The sequence below is a fragment of the Festucalex cinctus genome, chromosome 10 (genome assembly GCF_051991245.1).
Source record: "Festucalex cinctus isolate MCC-2025b chromosome 10, RoL_Fcin_1.0, whole genome shotgun sequence".
NCBI classification, from domain to species: domain Eukaryota; kingdom Metazoa; phylum Chordata; class Actinopteri; order Syngnathiformes; family Syngnathidae; genus Festucalex; species Festucalex cinctus.
In genome coordinates, this window is record NC_135420.1 from 27,311,780 (window position 1) to 27,326,696 (window position 14,917).

Genomic DNA, 14,917 nt, shown 5'->3' on the forward strand with positions numbered 1-14,917 from the left:
GTACAAAACAAGAAAACGTTCAAGCTTTTAAAAATATTAAGACCAATTGGAAAAAAATAGAAACACCATAATTATGTAAGTTCCCTTTGGACCAAATGGAATTCATTATAATTTGTATTTATTTATTTATTTCTGTATTTATTTATTTTAGCTTGTGCACTGTGCAGTGGGACGATCATTTATTTTATGGTACAAAACAAGAAAAGGTTTAAATGTAAAAAAAAAAAGAAAAAAAGAAAAGAAAATTAAGAATTTTTTTTTGAAACACTATAATTATGGAAGTTCCTTTTGGATGCAAAAAAATATAATAATAAAAAAAGGTGTAAATGTATAACTTTGAAGGGATACGTGACTCACTGAACAATTTTCAGCAGTGAAAGATTAATATTTTGTCCAAAATGAATTTGATAACGTAATTATTTTTCATGTACATTAAAATGATCAAACCCAGAAAACAGGTGAGCCATGACTCACTGTTACCTACTTCCTCAGCACAGGTGATGTCATCATCAGTCGACAGCAGGAAGAAAATTTACTTTTTAAAGGTATTAATTGGACATGAAAAAAAAATGAAGTTACCACATTGATTATCGACGAAATATTAACTTTTGACTGATGAAAATGACTCAATGAGTCAAGTATCACTAACTCAAAAATTAGTATTAATATTTTTTATTTTTTATTTTCAATTGTAATTGTGGAGTGCAAGAATTGAAATTGTAATTGAATTTCAGTTAATTGCACAGCCCTAGTTGATGACAGAAAAAAAAGCTAACGATACTGTTAAAAAACTCAATTTGTTTAAAAAAAAAAAAAAAAAAAAGGAGAATACATAACTTCTCAAATGTCATTTTTCTACCCTTCTGTGACACTTCACTTCCTCTCTGAGACTCGATGTGGTTGACAGAAAAGAAAAGAAAAGAAAAAGCTTAACATTTACATGGTGTAAGTCCTGAGGTCGCATCGCCATCGTCTCGTTTCGTTTTATCATGCAAGGCGGTCGTACAAGTGGATGGCATTTGCTTTTCTTGGCTGCTTTCATTCCAGGTACGTTTGCTGACATTTCAAACTTTCTTCTCGTTTGAGAAGCATCTCTGAAACTACTGAGACTATAAGCTTTACGGTACACACAACTCATGGAAAGATCTTCAAGTTGATCAGAGGTACGTTTGGAACATGACTGATGATTTATTGACAAAATGTACTTGAAATATCTTTTTGTTTCAAAGAGTCATCGTTTTCCTGAATGTTTCAATGAGCTGTCCGCACCGTCAGAAAGGTTTCTTGTGGTTTCCTCTCACATTCGTCAACATTGTCAGTTATACACACGCCCTTGCTCACAAGTGTCATTTCATTTTTAAATGCATGACTTGAACGCTTCATTTTTTCCAAGGTTGATGTGCATAATTCAAACTTTCAACAGATGATCACTTTTATCACGTTAGCCTGTCACCATCATTGGCATTGGGTTGCGTAATTTCGAGCGCAATTGTACGTTTATATGTCTCATTTAAAAGACCAAAATGAGTACAGCATTCGCTCCCATGCTTGCAAGTCGACATTTTTACGGCAGCTGTAGATATGAGCAAGCAACACGTGCAAACCACAAATAACCTTTGTTGAACCGCACCTTCATTTCAGGGACGCGATGACTCTTTCAACCAAAACTATTGGAATGGATTTTACAAAGCTGTCCAGAGAATGGCTGCATATGTACAAGAGAACAACTAATAAGCTGCAAATGATCGAATGTGTCAGTTACAAGCAGAAAGGTGATATTATAGCGAAGGACTTGGCATTGACCCTTGAGGAACACCGGTTGGCAGAGCTTGAGATACTGTAAAAAAAAAATAAAAAAAATAAAAAAATATATATATATCAGAAATCACACAATTCACAAGACGTGACTGAGCAATCATACCAAAACTGGGCAATCATGTGAGCAGCTAGTTTTAGAAGAAATTAGTGTAGAGCAGTTCATCCATTTATGAGAATGTGGTTACTCAATGCTAGGCCATTAAAACCCTTTAATGGCCAGACAAAGAAATTTTCATTGTGGGAGTATTTTTATTTTTTTTGTATTTTTTTACATGAATGTCTATTTCATCCTCACCTCCAGTGTGTGCGATCAGCACTGACTTACCCCTGACCGCGTTCTGTGACACGAGTTGTGGTCCTGTGTTGGTCGAGAGGAGGAGAGTAGTCCGGCAAGTTGACTTGGGTCACGGAAATAAAGCGTTTTTCTTCTAAAAACAATTAGTGTTCAAAAAGAGTGATACATTTTCATCACTAAACTCCTTTCTGAAAAAAAGTCAGACGTCATTACCGACGGGCACTACTTTTCTGTTCGTTCGTATCACTGCGCGGCGCCCTGTAGACGTTTGATCCGTGCGGCTTCCGCCTTCGAAAAGACAAACAACTTGTAGATTAGTGCGCGTCTATTAGCTGTATGCGGGACTTGTTGACTGTAGTTCTTCGTAATTGATATACAGCACTTTTTATGTGATAATAACTTGTAAGAGTTTGGTGGAATTCTCACATAAGGTGCCCACTTACTTGGAAATGACAAATCCATCTCGGCTGCTTCAAGTTTTGGGGCTCACGTCTACCGGCCAGTCCTGAACCCATCGGAGGTCCTCCCTCTCATAGGTATACACAAACACAACAGTTCACTCTGTTTTCAATGATCGTATGTGGTACAAATCAATTTTTTTTTGCTCAAAATTGGACCAAGTCTTGTTATTGTGTTTTTGCATTTTCTGCAAGGAACCTACACGGTGAAAACCCCCGAGGGGCAACTGTGCATCAAAGCGACCCTGGGAGCACAATATATTGTCATCATAAAGAAGGTTACGCACTCTGATCACCTCACTGCTGCATATCCTCCTGACCACCAGCAATTCAAATTTGTCCTCTGTAGTGGACCTTTTTAAACCTGAATATCTCCCAGCCAGTGCATACGATTGAATTAACTCCCTTTGTGCTCTATAGAGGAGGACATTCAGAGCTTTCCAATGATACCAAAATGTGTAGGGGTGGGGCTTTGCTACCTTTGATTGCATCATAAAAAGAAAATGGCTTCCCTCAGTGCAAGCACTTTTTACGGAAGAGGAAAACTGTATAACACTTTTTATTGAACAAATTTAGGCTTTAAATGTTGTTAGCATGTTTTCTATAAGACTCTTAAGGACACAAAGTATTGTTTGAATTATTTTAACTGCATTTGAGCCTAGCATTTACGTTTTAAAAAATGTCCTCTGTAGTGGACACATGATAGCTTAAATGTTTTTTGTTTGTTTTTCAAAAATTTATTTTGCAGTATTCCAGTTACTTCACAAAGATTGGGGAATATCAAAATAAACATGATTGGACAATATTTTTTTTCCTTGGTAGTTGGGAGGTTATGCATGATTGTGTACACACATTTTGTGGAAAAAAGGGACATTTATTCAATTTCTTATTGTTTTTCCAAATAAAACGAATAGAGACATGCTTCCCCCCCAAGGACATTATATGTGTTTGTGTGCACTTGTAGCAAGCGGATTTCTCTGGTCCTTCACTTAGGACACTAACAGATGAAAAAAATCCGTGACAACTAAACTGAGATCACTGGGTCACGCAAAAAAAAAAAAAAAACAACAACAACAACAACAAAACACATGGACAGAATGAGTACGAAGATGTTGTCGTTTGAACACATTCAGAAGAGCTGGTTTTTCAACTTGGACCCCGCCAAGGTGATGGTGAGCGGTTCCTGTCACAGGGAATCGGCCATCTTGTCTCTCGCACTACCTGATCATTCCGCCAGCCTGCAGTTCACCTTCAAAAAGGTACAACACCTTCAACGCTTTTGCCATTTCAAATGCAGGACACAGACATTTAGTCTATTTTTCAGGAAAATAATGCGTTCTACGTCACCAAGTTGACAGCTTCGGTGTCTCCTCAGCCCGTCTGCTCAGGATGTGCAAGTAAGACCAAAAAGAAAGCACACATGACGTCATTTTTGACATTTCCGAGCATGTAGACTTGAGTTTGTGTGTGTGTGTTTTTTTTTGTTTGTTGTTGTTGGGATCCGTCCCGTTTCCAGCCAAAACCTATTTGGGTTTGGTGTCACGCGACAAGCTCTTCGCAGCGTCGTCTGGTCGAAGCTTTAGTTGCAAATCTGCAAACGTGCTTCTGACGTCTTCAGAAATGAGGATCAAGCTGGTCCCTCTGCAGATGCAGGCATTCGGTGTGCCCGGCGGACGTTATGGAGACGGTGAATGAACTTCTGTTCGCTCATGTTTTTGTTGTTGTTGTTATTACTCAAATCATTTCAATCTGATGCCATCTTTTCCAGTGGAGGAGTGTTTGGCTGATTTTAACAAGAGGATCATTCCCATCATCCTTTGGGGCGTCGCGGTCGGCCTTTTGCTGATTGCTGTCGTGACCTTCTTATTGGTTAAGGAAAATCGCACTCGTGGCTACGAAAGACTCTGACCTTGTCTTCAAACTGCTGATGTCATGTAGTATTTTCATATTATCTTACAGGTAAATCTCCTGAAATTATGGCCAATATGTTTGTACTATGCTGCCTCCCTTTAGCCACTGGAAAGACACAACATTACACTTGATGTAGTCAATTAGATTGTATATTTCATTGTATTTTTAAACAAAATCACAGAACAATAAAGGCTATCACATCAATGAATGTGAATGCTGCATGAGCCAGCTTTAGTGCGAAGGATGCACATTCGATTTTCAAATACGGGTCATTCATAAATGTGGGGGAACCGCCCTCCAATTAGATTTATAATGAGTACGTAAATATTTAGCGATTCATTCTTTTTTTTTTTTTCTAATAGGTTAAAACATTTGACTAAAAGTATTTATTATTAATGTAATTATTAAATATTGATTTTATCAACTGAAAAATGTTAATTATCCCAAAAAAACCGTTTATGTTTTACTATTATATCTTTATTTACAATAAGTTAACCAATTCATACGTCTAATGATTTACAGTACACGAACAAAATAAATATACAATGAAGAAATCCATTAAGTAATAAGTAAACATATTAAGCCGTTTTGAAGAATAAAAAATAACGCAACAACTATTACTGCCGTCTTGATACAGTTGGTACAGTACGCTGTCAGTGTACAAAATGGCTTGCAATGCTCCCACCTGCTGGCGCTTTGTCGTCATTGCAGCATCCGCCCGCCTCCAGATCAACAAAGCTCATTGGTCATCGACACTACGGATCCCTGTAAATCTAAAAAATAAAGCACAACTTGTTTCCAAGTGTTTTTCTTTTAGTTATTCAGCGCAAAAGCGTCATATTTGAACAAATTACGTGTTTAGTCATTTGCCTACATTTACGAGCGTCTTTAAAACGCGGACAGGGTGTCGTTCGACTTGTTTTGGTCATTTTCGTTTCGCCTTTTCCACAGTGTAAGTAAGTGAGCTAGCTAGCTAGCTAGCTTGCAGCCAGTCGTCCAAGCTGACAGCAATGGCTGCGGTCATTCTAAGTTTCCCAACTCTCCACGGTCTAAGGATATTCACGCAGTGAGTAAATGATTTACCTACACGCCGCTGTCTGCAAAAAATAAAGCCCGTGCTGTCGTGTCACTCGTTCTTTATCATTAGCTAGCTACCAATCACTTTTGCAAGTCGACCAATGTTAACCGAGTTTACCAGAAGTAAAAGACAATTTACACGCTAGTTGCTAAGACTTTATTCAAATTATTGTTGATGTGTCACATATTTTTGTCGTATGTAAAAACTGTGGTAGTGATTGTACAGATGTCTGCCTCTGTTCATATTTGAGCAAGGCTGTCAGCTAACGTTGACAAGGATGCTTACAGTACCAAACTAGTTTTGCAAACGATTAGCCACCGTTCAATTCATTTTGTGCAAAATCTCTTTTCCAGAAAATTGCTATGGACCAAAAGAGGAGTGAGACTTATTTCGGGAGGTGAGAGATGCACATTGCATTTATGTGATTTTTAAGTGTGAGTGTGTGTGTTTTTTTTTTGTTTTTTTTTCATACATGTACCAAAATTCTCAAACTTTTTTTTATTTTTATTCAGTTGTCATGATTGGTTGTTGTGTGTTTGTAAAAAAATAAATAAATAAAGGCTGTAACATAAAATGTGGGAAAAGTAAGCAATTTCATTTCATCAAACATCTACGAAAAGATTTTGTGATATTGTTGGCAGGCGTGGGAAGGATCGAGAAGGTGTTGATAGCCAACCGAGGGGAGATCGCCTGTCGAGTCATGCGTACAGCAAAGAAGATGGGCGTCCGCTCCGTGGCCGTGTACAGCGACGCCGACAGACACTCCATGCATGTCGCAATGGTGAGCTAGTTCCGTGTTCATCTTTGAAATCATGACAAAAGTCTCTTTTAAGTAAGCTCTATTCTCTTGTCGTGTTTTGTTTCTCTAGGCGGATGAAGCGTACCACATCGGGCCACCCGCTTCCCAGCAGAGTTATCTCAGCTTGGAGAAGGTTTTAGAAGTGGCCAAGAAGTCTGGATCACATGTAAGTGGGCTTTTGAGTGCAATATGAATTCACACTTATGGCGTTCCACAGGGTTCAATTCTGGGGCCTTTGTTTTTTTTTTATTTTTATTAATTTTTTTAATTGAATCTTGTTTGATGTTTTCCGTCTAGGCAGTCCACCCGGGTTACGGCTTTCTGTCTGAGAACACGGAGTTTGCAGAGGCTTGTAAACAGAATGGAATCATCTTCATTGGACCGCCCTCCTCTGCCATCCGAGATATGGGCATTAAGAGGTAACGATGCATTTATTCACATTTTGTGTTGAAATAGGGAGGCCAGCCAATCATTGCGCTTCCGTATTTATTTTTTTCAGCACATCCAAACACATCATGTCGGCTGCCGGGGTGCCAATCATTGGTGGTTACCATGGCGATGACCAGTCAAATGAGAGACTGCAAGCGGAGGCTGAAAAGATAGGCTACCCTGTGATGATCAAGGCGGTCCGTGGAGGGGGTGGCAAGGTGAGGCGATTAAATAGTATACTTAATTTTATTTAGTTTTTTTTTGTTTGTTTTTAATCCCAACTTTATTTCGAACATTTAAAATGACAATAAAACGAAAGAGCATAATTTAACAAAAGTTTTCGTTCTCCATAAATAAAAAATAATGACTTCAAAGAAACTAATTTACAAAAATTAGTAGTAATACTAGTCCTATCCCAATTTTACCTCACATGTTACTTTAACTCATTATTCGTAAATGCCTTAACAAAAATTGTACACTGTACAATGTACAGTGGTTGCACTGTTTTATTATTCTTCCCTGGTATATTTTATTAGTGATAATTTGGTCGACGAAAAGTTTTCGTCGTAATTTTCCTCACGAAAAAAATGTTTTCAGACGAAAAATAAACGAAAACTAGACATTTGTTGGGACGAAAACGATAACTAAAATTGATTGATAATTTCGTCAGTGACTAAAACGAAAATTAAAACAACACAATGACCAAAAATCAGACAGAAGGAATGAAACGGTGAGAGAAAAGAACCACTCAGAAACTGTTCAGTGTTCCCTTTTTTTTTTTTAAATGTTCAAACATTAAATTAATGTTTACATTCATTGTGCAGCTGTAAGATTAATCTCAAACAATTATGCACTTTTTTATTTTTATGTGAAAACTAAGTTATATTATTGTCAGTTCAACATGTTTCATTGAAACAATTAATAAAGACACTGTTGCATTAAACGTGTCTTGCTGTTATACAGTTACAAATAGGTGTTATAATTTTCTGTCTAAAAGTTGAACTGTATGCTGAAGAAAATATCAATAAACTGTCAATTTAGTCGACTAAAATTGTTTTGTTTTTTCCACCGACTAAAATTGCGCTTTATTTTCAACTAAAATTGGATTGAAACAAAAATACAATTAGATGACTAAATATGACTAAAACTTTAATTTTAGTCAAAGGACGATAACTAAAACTAAATAACTAATATTTCTCAAAAATTATTTTTTTTCATTTATCCGAACTTGGGACCAGCACTGGCCACAAAGTGAAGCCACAAGTGTGCCTTGCCAAAGCCACTAAGTTCAACCATGTTGATTGATGTTCAGGGGATGCGCATCGCCCGGTCCGACTCGGACTTCTTGGAACAGTTGGAATCCGCGAGGCGCGAAGCCAGAAAATCCTTCGACGACGACGTCATGCTGATCGAGAAGTTCGTGGAGGATCCCAGGTACGAAACGATCCGACTTGGCGGACCGACGTCGCCTTGAGTGTGATTTCGTGCGCGTGTGTGCAGACACGTCGAGGTTCAGGTGTTTGGCGACGCCCACGGTAACGCCGTCTACCTGTTTGAGAGGGACTGCAGCGTCCAGAGGAGACATCAGAAGATCATCGAAGAGGCGCCAGGAGTGAGTCGAGTTTCGTCAACACGCACGAGCGAGCGAGTCCAAACGCGGAAAGTCGAGAATCGATCGAGAGTTTGAAAGAGTGAGCAGTTAAGACCGGAGATTTTTGCGGGGTCATTCAAAAGCACGAAAAGCTCAAATTAAGGCCTTGAATGGCATTCAAAAGAATTCAAGACCATGTCCAGAGGCATTCAAATTTCAATACAATTGATGTCAAAACATTTGCTTTATTTAACATACAACGTTGTTCAAACGAGTCACTAATATACTACATTTTAAAAATTTTATTATCATTACAATTTCGCAATAATAAATGTGATAAAATACATATTTATCTATTCTGTGGGGACTACAGTTTACAATAAAAAAAAAAAAAAGTTACTTCATGTTCCCAATACCATCCATACATCCAATTTTAAAAAAAACCCGTACTGCTCCCATCACCAATCTTCAATATGAAACACTAATACCACCTAGTGGCGGGAAAATGACCTCAACACAAATGTCTGACTCAAATGTTTTACACTCTTTTTAACTGTTTATTAGCACATCTTTTTGACTTCAAACAGCTTTTTGAATGACTTTCTTTAAAATTACTGCATCAGTGGTACAACCAAATTTGTATTTGTCCACTTTTATGTAAATGAGGTATTAAAAACTTGAAAAAAAATATTGTACATTTTAAAAAAGATATAACGTCTGATTAATTTGTGATGAATCATGAGTTAACTGTGGAAATCTTGCGATTAATTATGATTAAAAATTGTAATTGACTGACCACCCTAATATATAAATTGCATATGCGTATCAAGGTTATTTTAGTAAACTAAAACTAACGAAAAAAAATACAATTCCAAAAACAATCTCGTTAACGAAACGATACAAAAACGAAAATGCTTTTTAAAAAACGAAAACCACATTTTATGTTTACGGAACTCTAATTATAGCAAAAATGTCCTTGGTTTTAACCTTTAGTAATTCATTTAATGCACGAGCCTTTGGGGATGATTTCAAATGTGACCAAGTAGATTTACTTTGATATTAACTCATTTGCTCCCAAAAACGTATAAAAACGTTCTATTTTAAATATGGCCATGCTCATAAAGACGTATTTATACGTTTTTATGTTTTTCTATGCTAGAGTATACAGAAGGCTTTGATGCAGCCTCTGAACTGCAGAGAATGCTTGAAGCAATGGTAGTTACTACAAAAACGGCCAGTAGGTGGCAGCAGAGTATAACCAGGCCCATGTTGCAAAATGCTCTTTTCTAAAACTGATGCTGTAACTAAAACTAATCTAGAACAAAGCATTTATTTAAATAACTAGTTTATATTTAAAAAACTGACTTCTGCACATGACCAATGGACATTTTTTTTATTTTATTTATTTATTTTTTAGCCTGGCATCAATGCTGAGGTTCGGCGTCAACTTGGCGAAGCGGCCGTGAGAGCGGCTAAAGCTGTCAACTACGTGGGGGCAGGTGAGAAATACGTGCACGTTCACCAGTTTGCAAGGTGACGTGACGCCGGCGTGACCGCGCAGGCACGGTGGAGTTCATCATGGACGCCCGGCACAACTTCTACTTCATGGAGATGAACACGAGGCTGCAGGTGGAGCACCCCGTCTCCGAGATGATCACCGGCACCGACCTGGTGGAGTGGCAGCTCAGGGTGAATGAAGCCTGCCGGCGTCGTTGACCTCTCACCTCCTTGGAACGCGTCCCCAAAATCTCACGCGGTGTTCCGTTATGTCCTGCAGGTGGCAGCAGGGGAGCGCCTGCCTCTGCTTCAGGATGACATCACGCTGACGGGCCACTCGTTTGAGGCCCGCATTTATGCCGAGGACCCGGCGAATGACTTCCTCCCGGGGGCGGGGCCTCTGCTGCACCTGTCCACGCCTCCGCCCGACCGGCACACTCGCATCGAGACCGGCGTCAGACAAGGTTGCGAGTTCGCAGTCGCTTTCTGGATTGATATTTTTGATGAGCGTTTGTCGTATATTTTGCGTGCGTTTGCAGGTGACGAGGTGTCTGCTCATTATGATCCGATGATCGCGAAGCTGGTGGTGTGGGGGGAGGACCGACGTGCGGCCTTGAAGAAGCTGCGCTACTGCTTGAGGCAGTACAATGTAAGACAGAGACTCCATGGAGATCCGATTATTATTATTATTATTATTATTGTTGTTGTTGTTGTTGTTGTTGTTAATAATAATAATAATTTATTCATTTTAAAAACTAATTATTTTAATTAATTAATACAAATAATTATAATAATTAATTAATCATAATTATGATAATTAATAATAATAATAGTAATAATTATTATTTTAATTAATAATAATAATAATAATACTAATTATTATTATCAGTTTTAATAATAATAATAACAACAACAATAATAATAATAATATTATTATTATTATTATTATTATTATTATTATCAGTTTAAATAATAATAATAATAACAATAATAATAATTTGAATTAATAATACTAATTATTATTATTAATTATAATAATAATTATTATTATTATTAATTAATTCGTTTTGCATACGTTTCCATGAAAAATGTGGATTATATTTTCAATTTTAACATTTTGAAACATATTTTATGTTTAGAATTGTTTTTAAGTTCACAATTTCTGAGGAATATTAATGTTGATTTAATATTTAAGTCATTTTATTGATTTACTTGTTGCTATGTTACGCAAAAAATAAATAAATGGCGTCACCGTTTATAAAATGAAACCGTCGCCTGTGTTTTGCCGTCGTGCCGTGAAAGATCGTCGGTCTGAGCACCAACATCGACTTCCTGCTGAGCCTGTCGGGCCACCCGCGCTTCCAGGCGGGCGACGTCAGCACCAGCTTCATCCCGCGGCACTACGCCGAGCTCTTCCCCGCGCCGGGAACGCCCTCCGGGGCCACCGTCTGCCAGGCGGCCCTCGGCCTGCTGCTCCACGAGAGGAGAAGCACCCAGGACTTGGCCGGCAACTCCGCGGGTGAGGAGATATGCGTTGAAGCGTCGAGGGGAAAATGATCCGTCAAGTGCACGTGTGCGTTTGTGTGCCCGCCAGATCCTTTCTCGCCATTTGGCTCGAGTAGCGGCTGGAGGCTCAACACGCACTTGCACAGGAACTTGACGCTGCAGCTGGGAGACAAAAGTAAGTAGCTCGCACCCTGTGCTCAATTTCCACTTAATGAAAAAAATTATGCTACACTGGGAGAACTCCCTACACTTTTTATTTTGAAAAATAGTTACAAAAAAAAATTAAGAAATTGTTGACATTTTGGAAAACTTAAAGGGATACTTGACTTATTTAGCCATTTTCGGTAGTCAAACAATATTTTGCCTATAATAAACGTGATATTTTCATTATTTTTCATGTACAATTAGTACCTTTAAAAATACATTTTGCAACTTGCTGTCGACTGAAAATGACATCGCAACCAATCACAGCTCAGCTTGTGAATGTCACCTGACCAACGCCACATCCTCCACCATTCATTTGTGCTTGTTTGCTTCGCCTTAGCTCTTTTTTTTTTTTTGTCATAACAATCCTTTTCAAAAATGATTGATTTGCTTTTTTTTTTTCTTTAGAGGTTGACGTGATAATCACATACAACAAAGATGGAAGCTACACAATGCAGGTGAGGCACATTTTAAATTGAATATATATATTTTTTTATAATCGATTACATTACTCCATGACCAAAATAGTTGATTAAATTTTATCATCAGTTAGCTGTCGATTTCATTTTGATACCTCGAATTCAAATGTTAAAATCAAAGCAATGTGAAGAGTTTTTTCTTCTTTTTTTTTTTTTTTGGTGCTTCTAGTTGGGCGAGGAGTTGTTTGACGTGACTGGGGAGCTGGAGAAAGAGGGCGGGGCTTCCTTTCTGCATTGTTCCGTCAATGGCGTCAAGTCTCGATCCAAACTGGTGATCCTGGACAATAATGTTCATCTCTTCTCCATGGTCAGTGCTGGGAAATATTCTTGGGGGGGCTTTTTTAGCTAATTTTTCCATACCTTTTGGTAACCAGTAACTCCATCCACTGGCAGCCATTTTGGAAGATTCCTGTCGTCGTCACTGTATTTGAAATACGCGTTGTGGACATTGTGAACGGCCGTTAACGGTTATCTTATTGCGGTGCAGGAGGGGAGCGCCGACGTGTCCGTTCCGGTTCCGAAGTATCTGGCCGCCGTGAGCGGATCGGCCGCTCAGGGCGGCGCCGTGGCCCCCATGACCGGAACTATCGAGAAGGTGACGGTTACCATCGACTACTGTCGGCATGGAAATCGGTGTTGTTGTTTTTACCTTCCAAAACATTGAGACTTGACGGAAAGTGGCACACTATTTTCATTTTTGTATTAAATGTAACAAAAGTTTAATAACAATAATAATAATAATAAGAAGAAGAATAAAACATCACACAGCAGGTGACAGTACAAAACAAAATGGCTGCCCAATGGATTGACAACATTTTGTTTTGCGTTAGGTGCTGGTGAAGGCGGGCGACAAAGTCAACGTTGGCGACCCGCTGATGGTGATGATCGCCATGAAGATGGAGGTGAGACAAATGTAAAACGCACACTTTTCGAACGGCGCTAAGCTAACGTGCGACTGCGTTAACATGTCACCGCCGACCACCAGCACATAATTCGGGCACCCAAGGCGGGCGTGATCGGAAAAGTCTTCTTCAGCGAGGGCTCTCAGGCCAGTCGACACGCCCCGTTGGTGGAACTTGAAGAAGAGGGTGGAGCTGACGAGTAGGCCGCACACTAAAAGCACAGTCTGGAATGGTTGAGACTGGATCTCAAAATGGAGGATTTGGAGGGACTCAAGATTCCAGTTGAAGTGCTGACATCATCACTTTTACACTTTGCTGCCTTTATTGCTTTTTTGAGTCTTTGTAATTTGCTGTCTGGTGTTTCTCTGGCCACAAGTGATGAATTAGCAGAAGGCTGGCAGAACTTCACACTAATAGATATAGTTACTGATGAGGGAGAGAGATTTGTCATTGATGTCAATTGTTTTTGTTTGTTTTGTTTTTTTTGCAGATCCCACATTATGTATGGTAGGTACCTTTTTTCAAAACCTGTATTAAAGTCTACTTGATGAATGCAAATGAACCACACTCAACGTATTCTTATTCTTAAGACTTTTTTTTTATTTTTATTTTATTTTTTAATATAATAAAATTTTATGCTGGCAGTCCAGGATTTTAAGGAGCAAATGTTTAATAGGTTTTAGCTTGTTTTTGATCATTTTTAAGAGCAAAGAGTACACATTGGCTCGTCTTTACTGTTACTAATTAGACACGTAAAACGCTGTACTGTACTGTGGTCTTGTGTTTGAATGGGAACAGGTAATAATCACGGCTCACCCGTTTTCTGGGTTTGGTCATGTGACATTAGCAAACCGAACCATGATTGGTCATTACCTATTTCCTGAGCACGGGTGATGTCATCTTCAGTCGACCGCAATAGGCAAAAAAAAATGTACTTTTAAAGGTGGCATTTGTACATGAAAAATAGCGAAGTTATCACATTAATAGACAACATATATTCGTACTTTGGAGAAAATGCCTAAAATGAGTCACGTAAGATAGTGTGTACAGTTCACCACAAGATGTCGCTATATCATAGAATGCAGCCGAAGCGCATGCAATTCGGAGCATGCGCACATTGCGCAGAACGGTGACTACGAGAGACCGCTTCGTAATTTTGCGTGAGCGTTGAGGGAGCATCTCGGCAAGCGACGGCGACTTAAGTCGGCAGCCGCGTGAGTCCTCCATCGGCGAGAATCTCGGCGAGCGACGCCGAAAGACATTTGAGGTGAGTTCAAAGTAAAAGGTAACATTTGAATACGTGAATTTGGCTGAATTTGCTAACTGCTAAGTTTAAACGTAGACGCCGGATCGTGTAGCCACAAAGTCATATTAATGCGCCGCAAATATAGTGCTTGAAAGTTACAATAAATTTGTAATATAAATTAATATTATATGGGCTTTAAAGTAAATCAGTACTTTTGGAAACACTATCAGCTTACAAGTTAAATAAAAATGCTGTTGAGTAATCTTAAAAAAAGGTAGTGACTTGGCGGAAGAACACACAATTCTGCTATCTCTCTGCCGCTAATTAATTCGCACGGTCACCTGCTTGGCCCGAACTCATACTATTCTATTGGAACACTTGATAAGTTACGGACAATATACGCAATGTACGCAAAGAACGTAGCGCATCATGGCGAATTTTCAACAAAGACTTATGTTAAAATCGAGTAAACGGTCGCAAGAGCAAAGCAGAAGGCGACAAGTGACGTGTGTAAGGTAAGTGGCGGTCAACCCATTGGGTCCAACACTTGTTGCAACTACGTTCGCAAAATTGACCTTCGATTTTCCGTAGCAGCAAAATGGCGGCCAAACATGTCGGCCTCCTGTCAGAGTCGTCCGCCTACTCGGTGTAATATAATTAGTGATTACTAGACCTCTCTGATTGTGTATATATATATATATATA

At 38.8% G+C, this 14,917-nt stretch overlaps 3 protein-coding genes and 1 long non-coding RNA gene across 5 annotated transcripts in view; 3 read left to right on the plus strand and 1 right to left on the minus strand.

Annotated features, from left to right (window-relative positions):
• The first annotated feature begins 807 nt into the window (after positions 1 to 807).
• lamp3 (lysosomal associated membrane protein 3) lies at positions 808 to 4,690 on the plus strand. Its single transcript, XM_077533162.1, has 7 exons — positions 808 to 1,047; positions 2,545 to 2,649; positions 2,767 to 2,849; positions 3,705 to 3,830; positions 3,896 to 3,968; positions 4,088 to 4,258; positions 4,340 to 4,690. Exons 1-7 carry the CDS (start codon positions 990 to 992, stop codon positions 4,477 to 4,479), a joined length of 756 nt encoding a protein of 251 aa, XP_077389288.1. The 5' UTR covers positions 808 to 989; the 3' UTR covers positions 4,480 to 4,690.
• Positions 813 to 3,000, minus strand: LOC144026516 (uncharacterized). Its single transcript, XR_013285208.1, has 4 exons — positions 2,557 to 3,000; positions 2,327 to 2,401; positions 2,144 to 2,246; positions 813 to 1,837 (listed from the first exon to the last, which is right to left on the minus strand). It is a non-coding gene; the product is annotated as an uncharacterized LOC144026516 (long non-coding RNA).
• On the plus strand, positions 4,387 to 13,525 carry mccc1 (methylcrotonyl-CoA carboxylase subunit). Its single transcript, XM_077533159.1, has 20 exons — positions 4,387 to 4,530; positions 5,434 to 5,548; positions 5,914 to 5,957; positions 6,202 to 6,341; positions 6,430 to 6,525; positions 6,657 to 6,778; positions 6,859 to 7,006; positions 8,101 to 8,222; positions 8,289 to 8,400; positions 9,797 to 9,878; positions 9,941 to 10,068; positions 10,157 to 10,340; positions 10,416 to 10,525; positions 11,179 to 11,395; positions 11,471 to 11,557; positions 11,995 to 12,044; positions 12,235 to 12,372; positions 12,553 to 12,660; positions 12,896 to 12,967; positions 13,051 to 13,525. Exons 2-20 carry the CDS (start codon positions 5,493 to 5,495, stop codon positions 13,168 to 13,170), a joined length of 2,136 nt encoding a protein of 711 aa, XP_077389285.1. The 5' UTR covers positions 4,387 to 4,530; positions 5,434 to 5,492; the 3' UTR covers positions 13,171 to 13,525.
• Positions 13,526 to 14,088: 563 nt separating this feature from the next.
• Positions 14,089 to 14,917, plus strand: part of LOC144026706 (uncharacterized) — a 166,501-nt gene continuing 165,672 nt past the window's right edge. The window contains exon 1 of one of the 2 annotated variants that reach the window (XM_077533626.1): positions 14,089 to 14,234. The gene's annotated coding sequence lies outside the window, so the exon portion shown is untranslated. Of the gene's footprint in view, positions 14,253 to 14,917 lie in introns of both variants that reach the window. The other variant, XM_077533625.1, reaches the window with a different exon arrangement.

Bases quoted from the DNA above. Each gene is read 5' to 3' on its own strand.
- lamp3 (XM_077533162.1), top strand. From the start codon at position 990: ATGCAAGGCGGTCGTACAAGTGGATGGCATTTGCTTTTCTTGGCTGCT. The intron at 1,048-2,544 runs GTACGTTTGCTG...TTCTCACATAAG, and splicing joins CTTGGCTGCTTTCATTCCAG to GTGCCCACTTACTTGGAAAT. The intron at 4,259-4,339 runs GTGAATGAACTT...CATCTTTTCCAG, and splicing joins CGGCGGACGTTATGGAGACG to TGGAGGAGTGTTTGGCTGAT.
- mccc1 (XM_077533159.1), top strand. From the start codon at position 5,493: ATGGCTGCGGTCATTCTAAGTTTCCCAACTCTCCACGGTCTAAGGATA. The intron at 6,526-6,656 runs GTAAGTGGGCTT...TTTTCCGTCTAG, and splicing joins CCAAGAAGTCTGGATCACAT to GCAGTCCACCCGGGTTACGG. The intron at 7,007-8,100 runs GTGAGGCGATTA...ATTGATGTTCAG, and splicing joins TCCGTGGAGGGGGTGGCAAG to GGGATGCGCATCGCCCGGTC.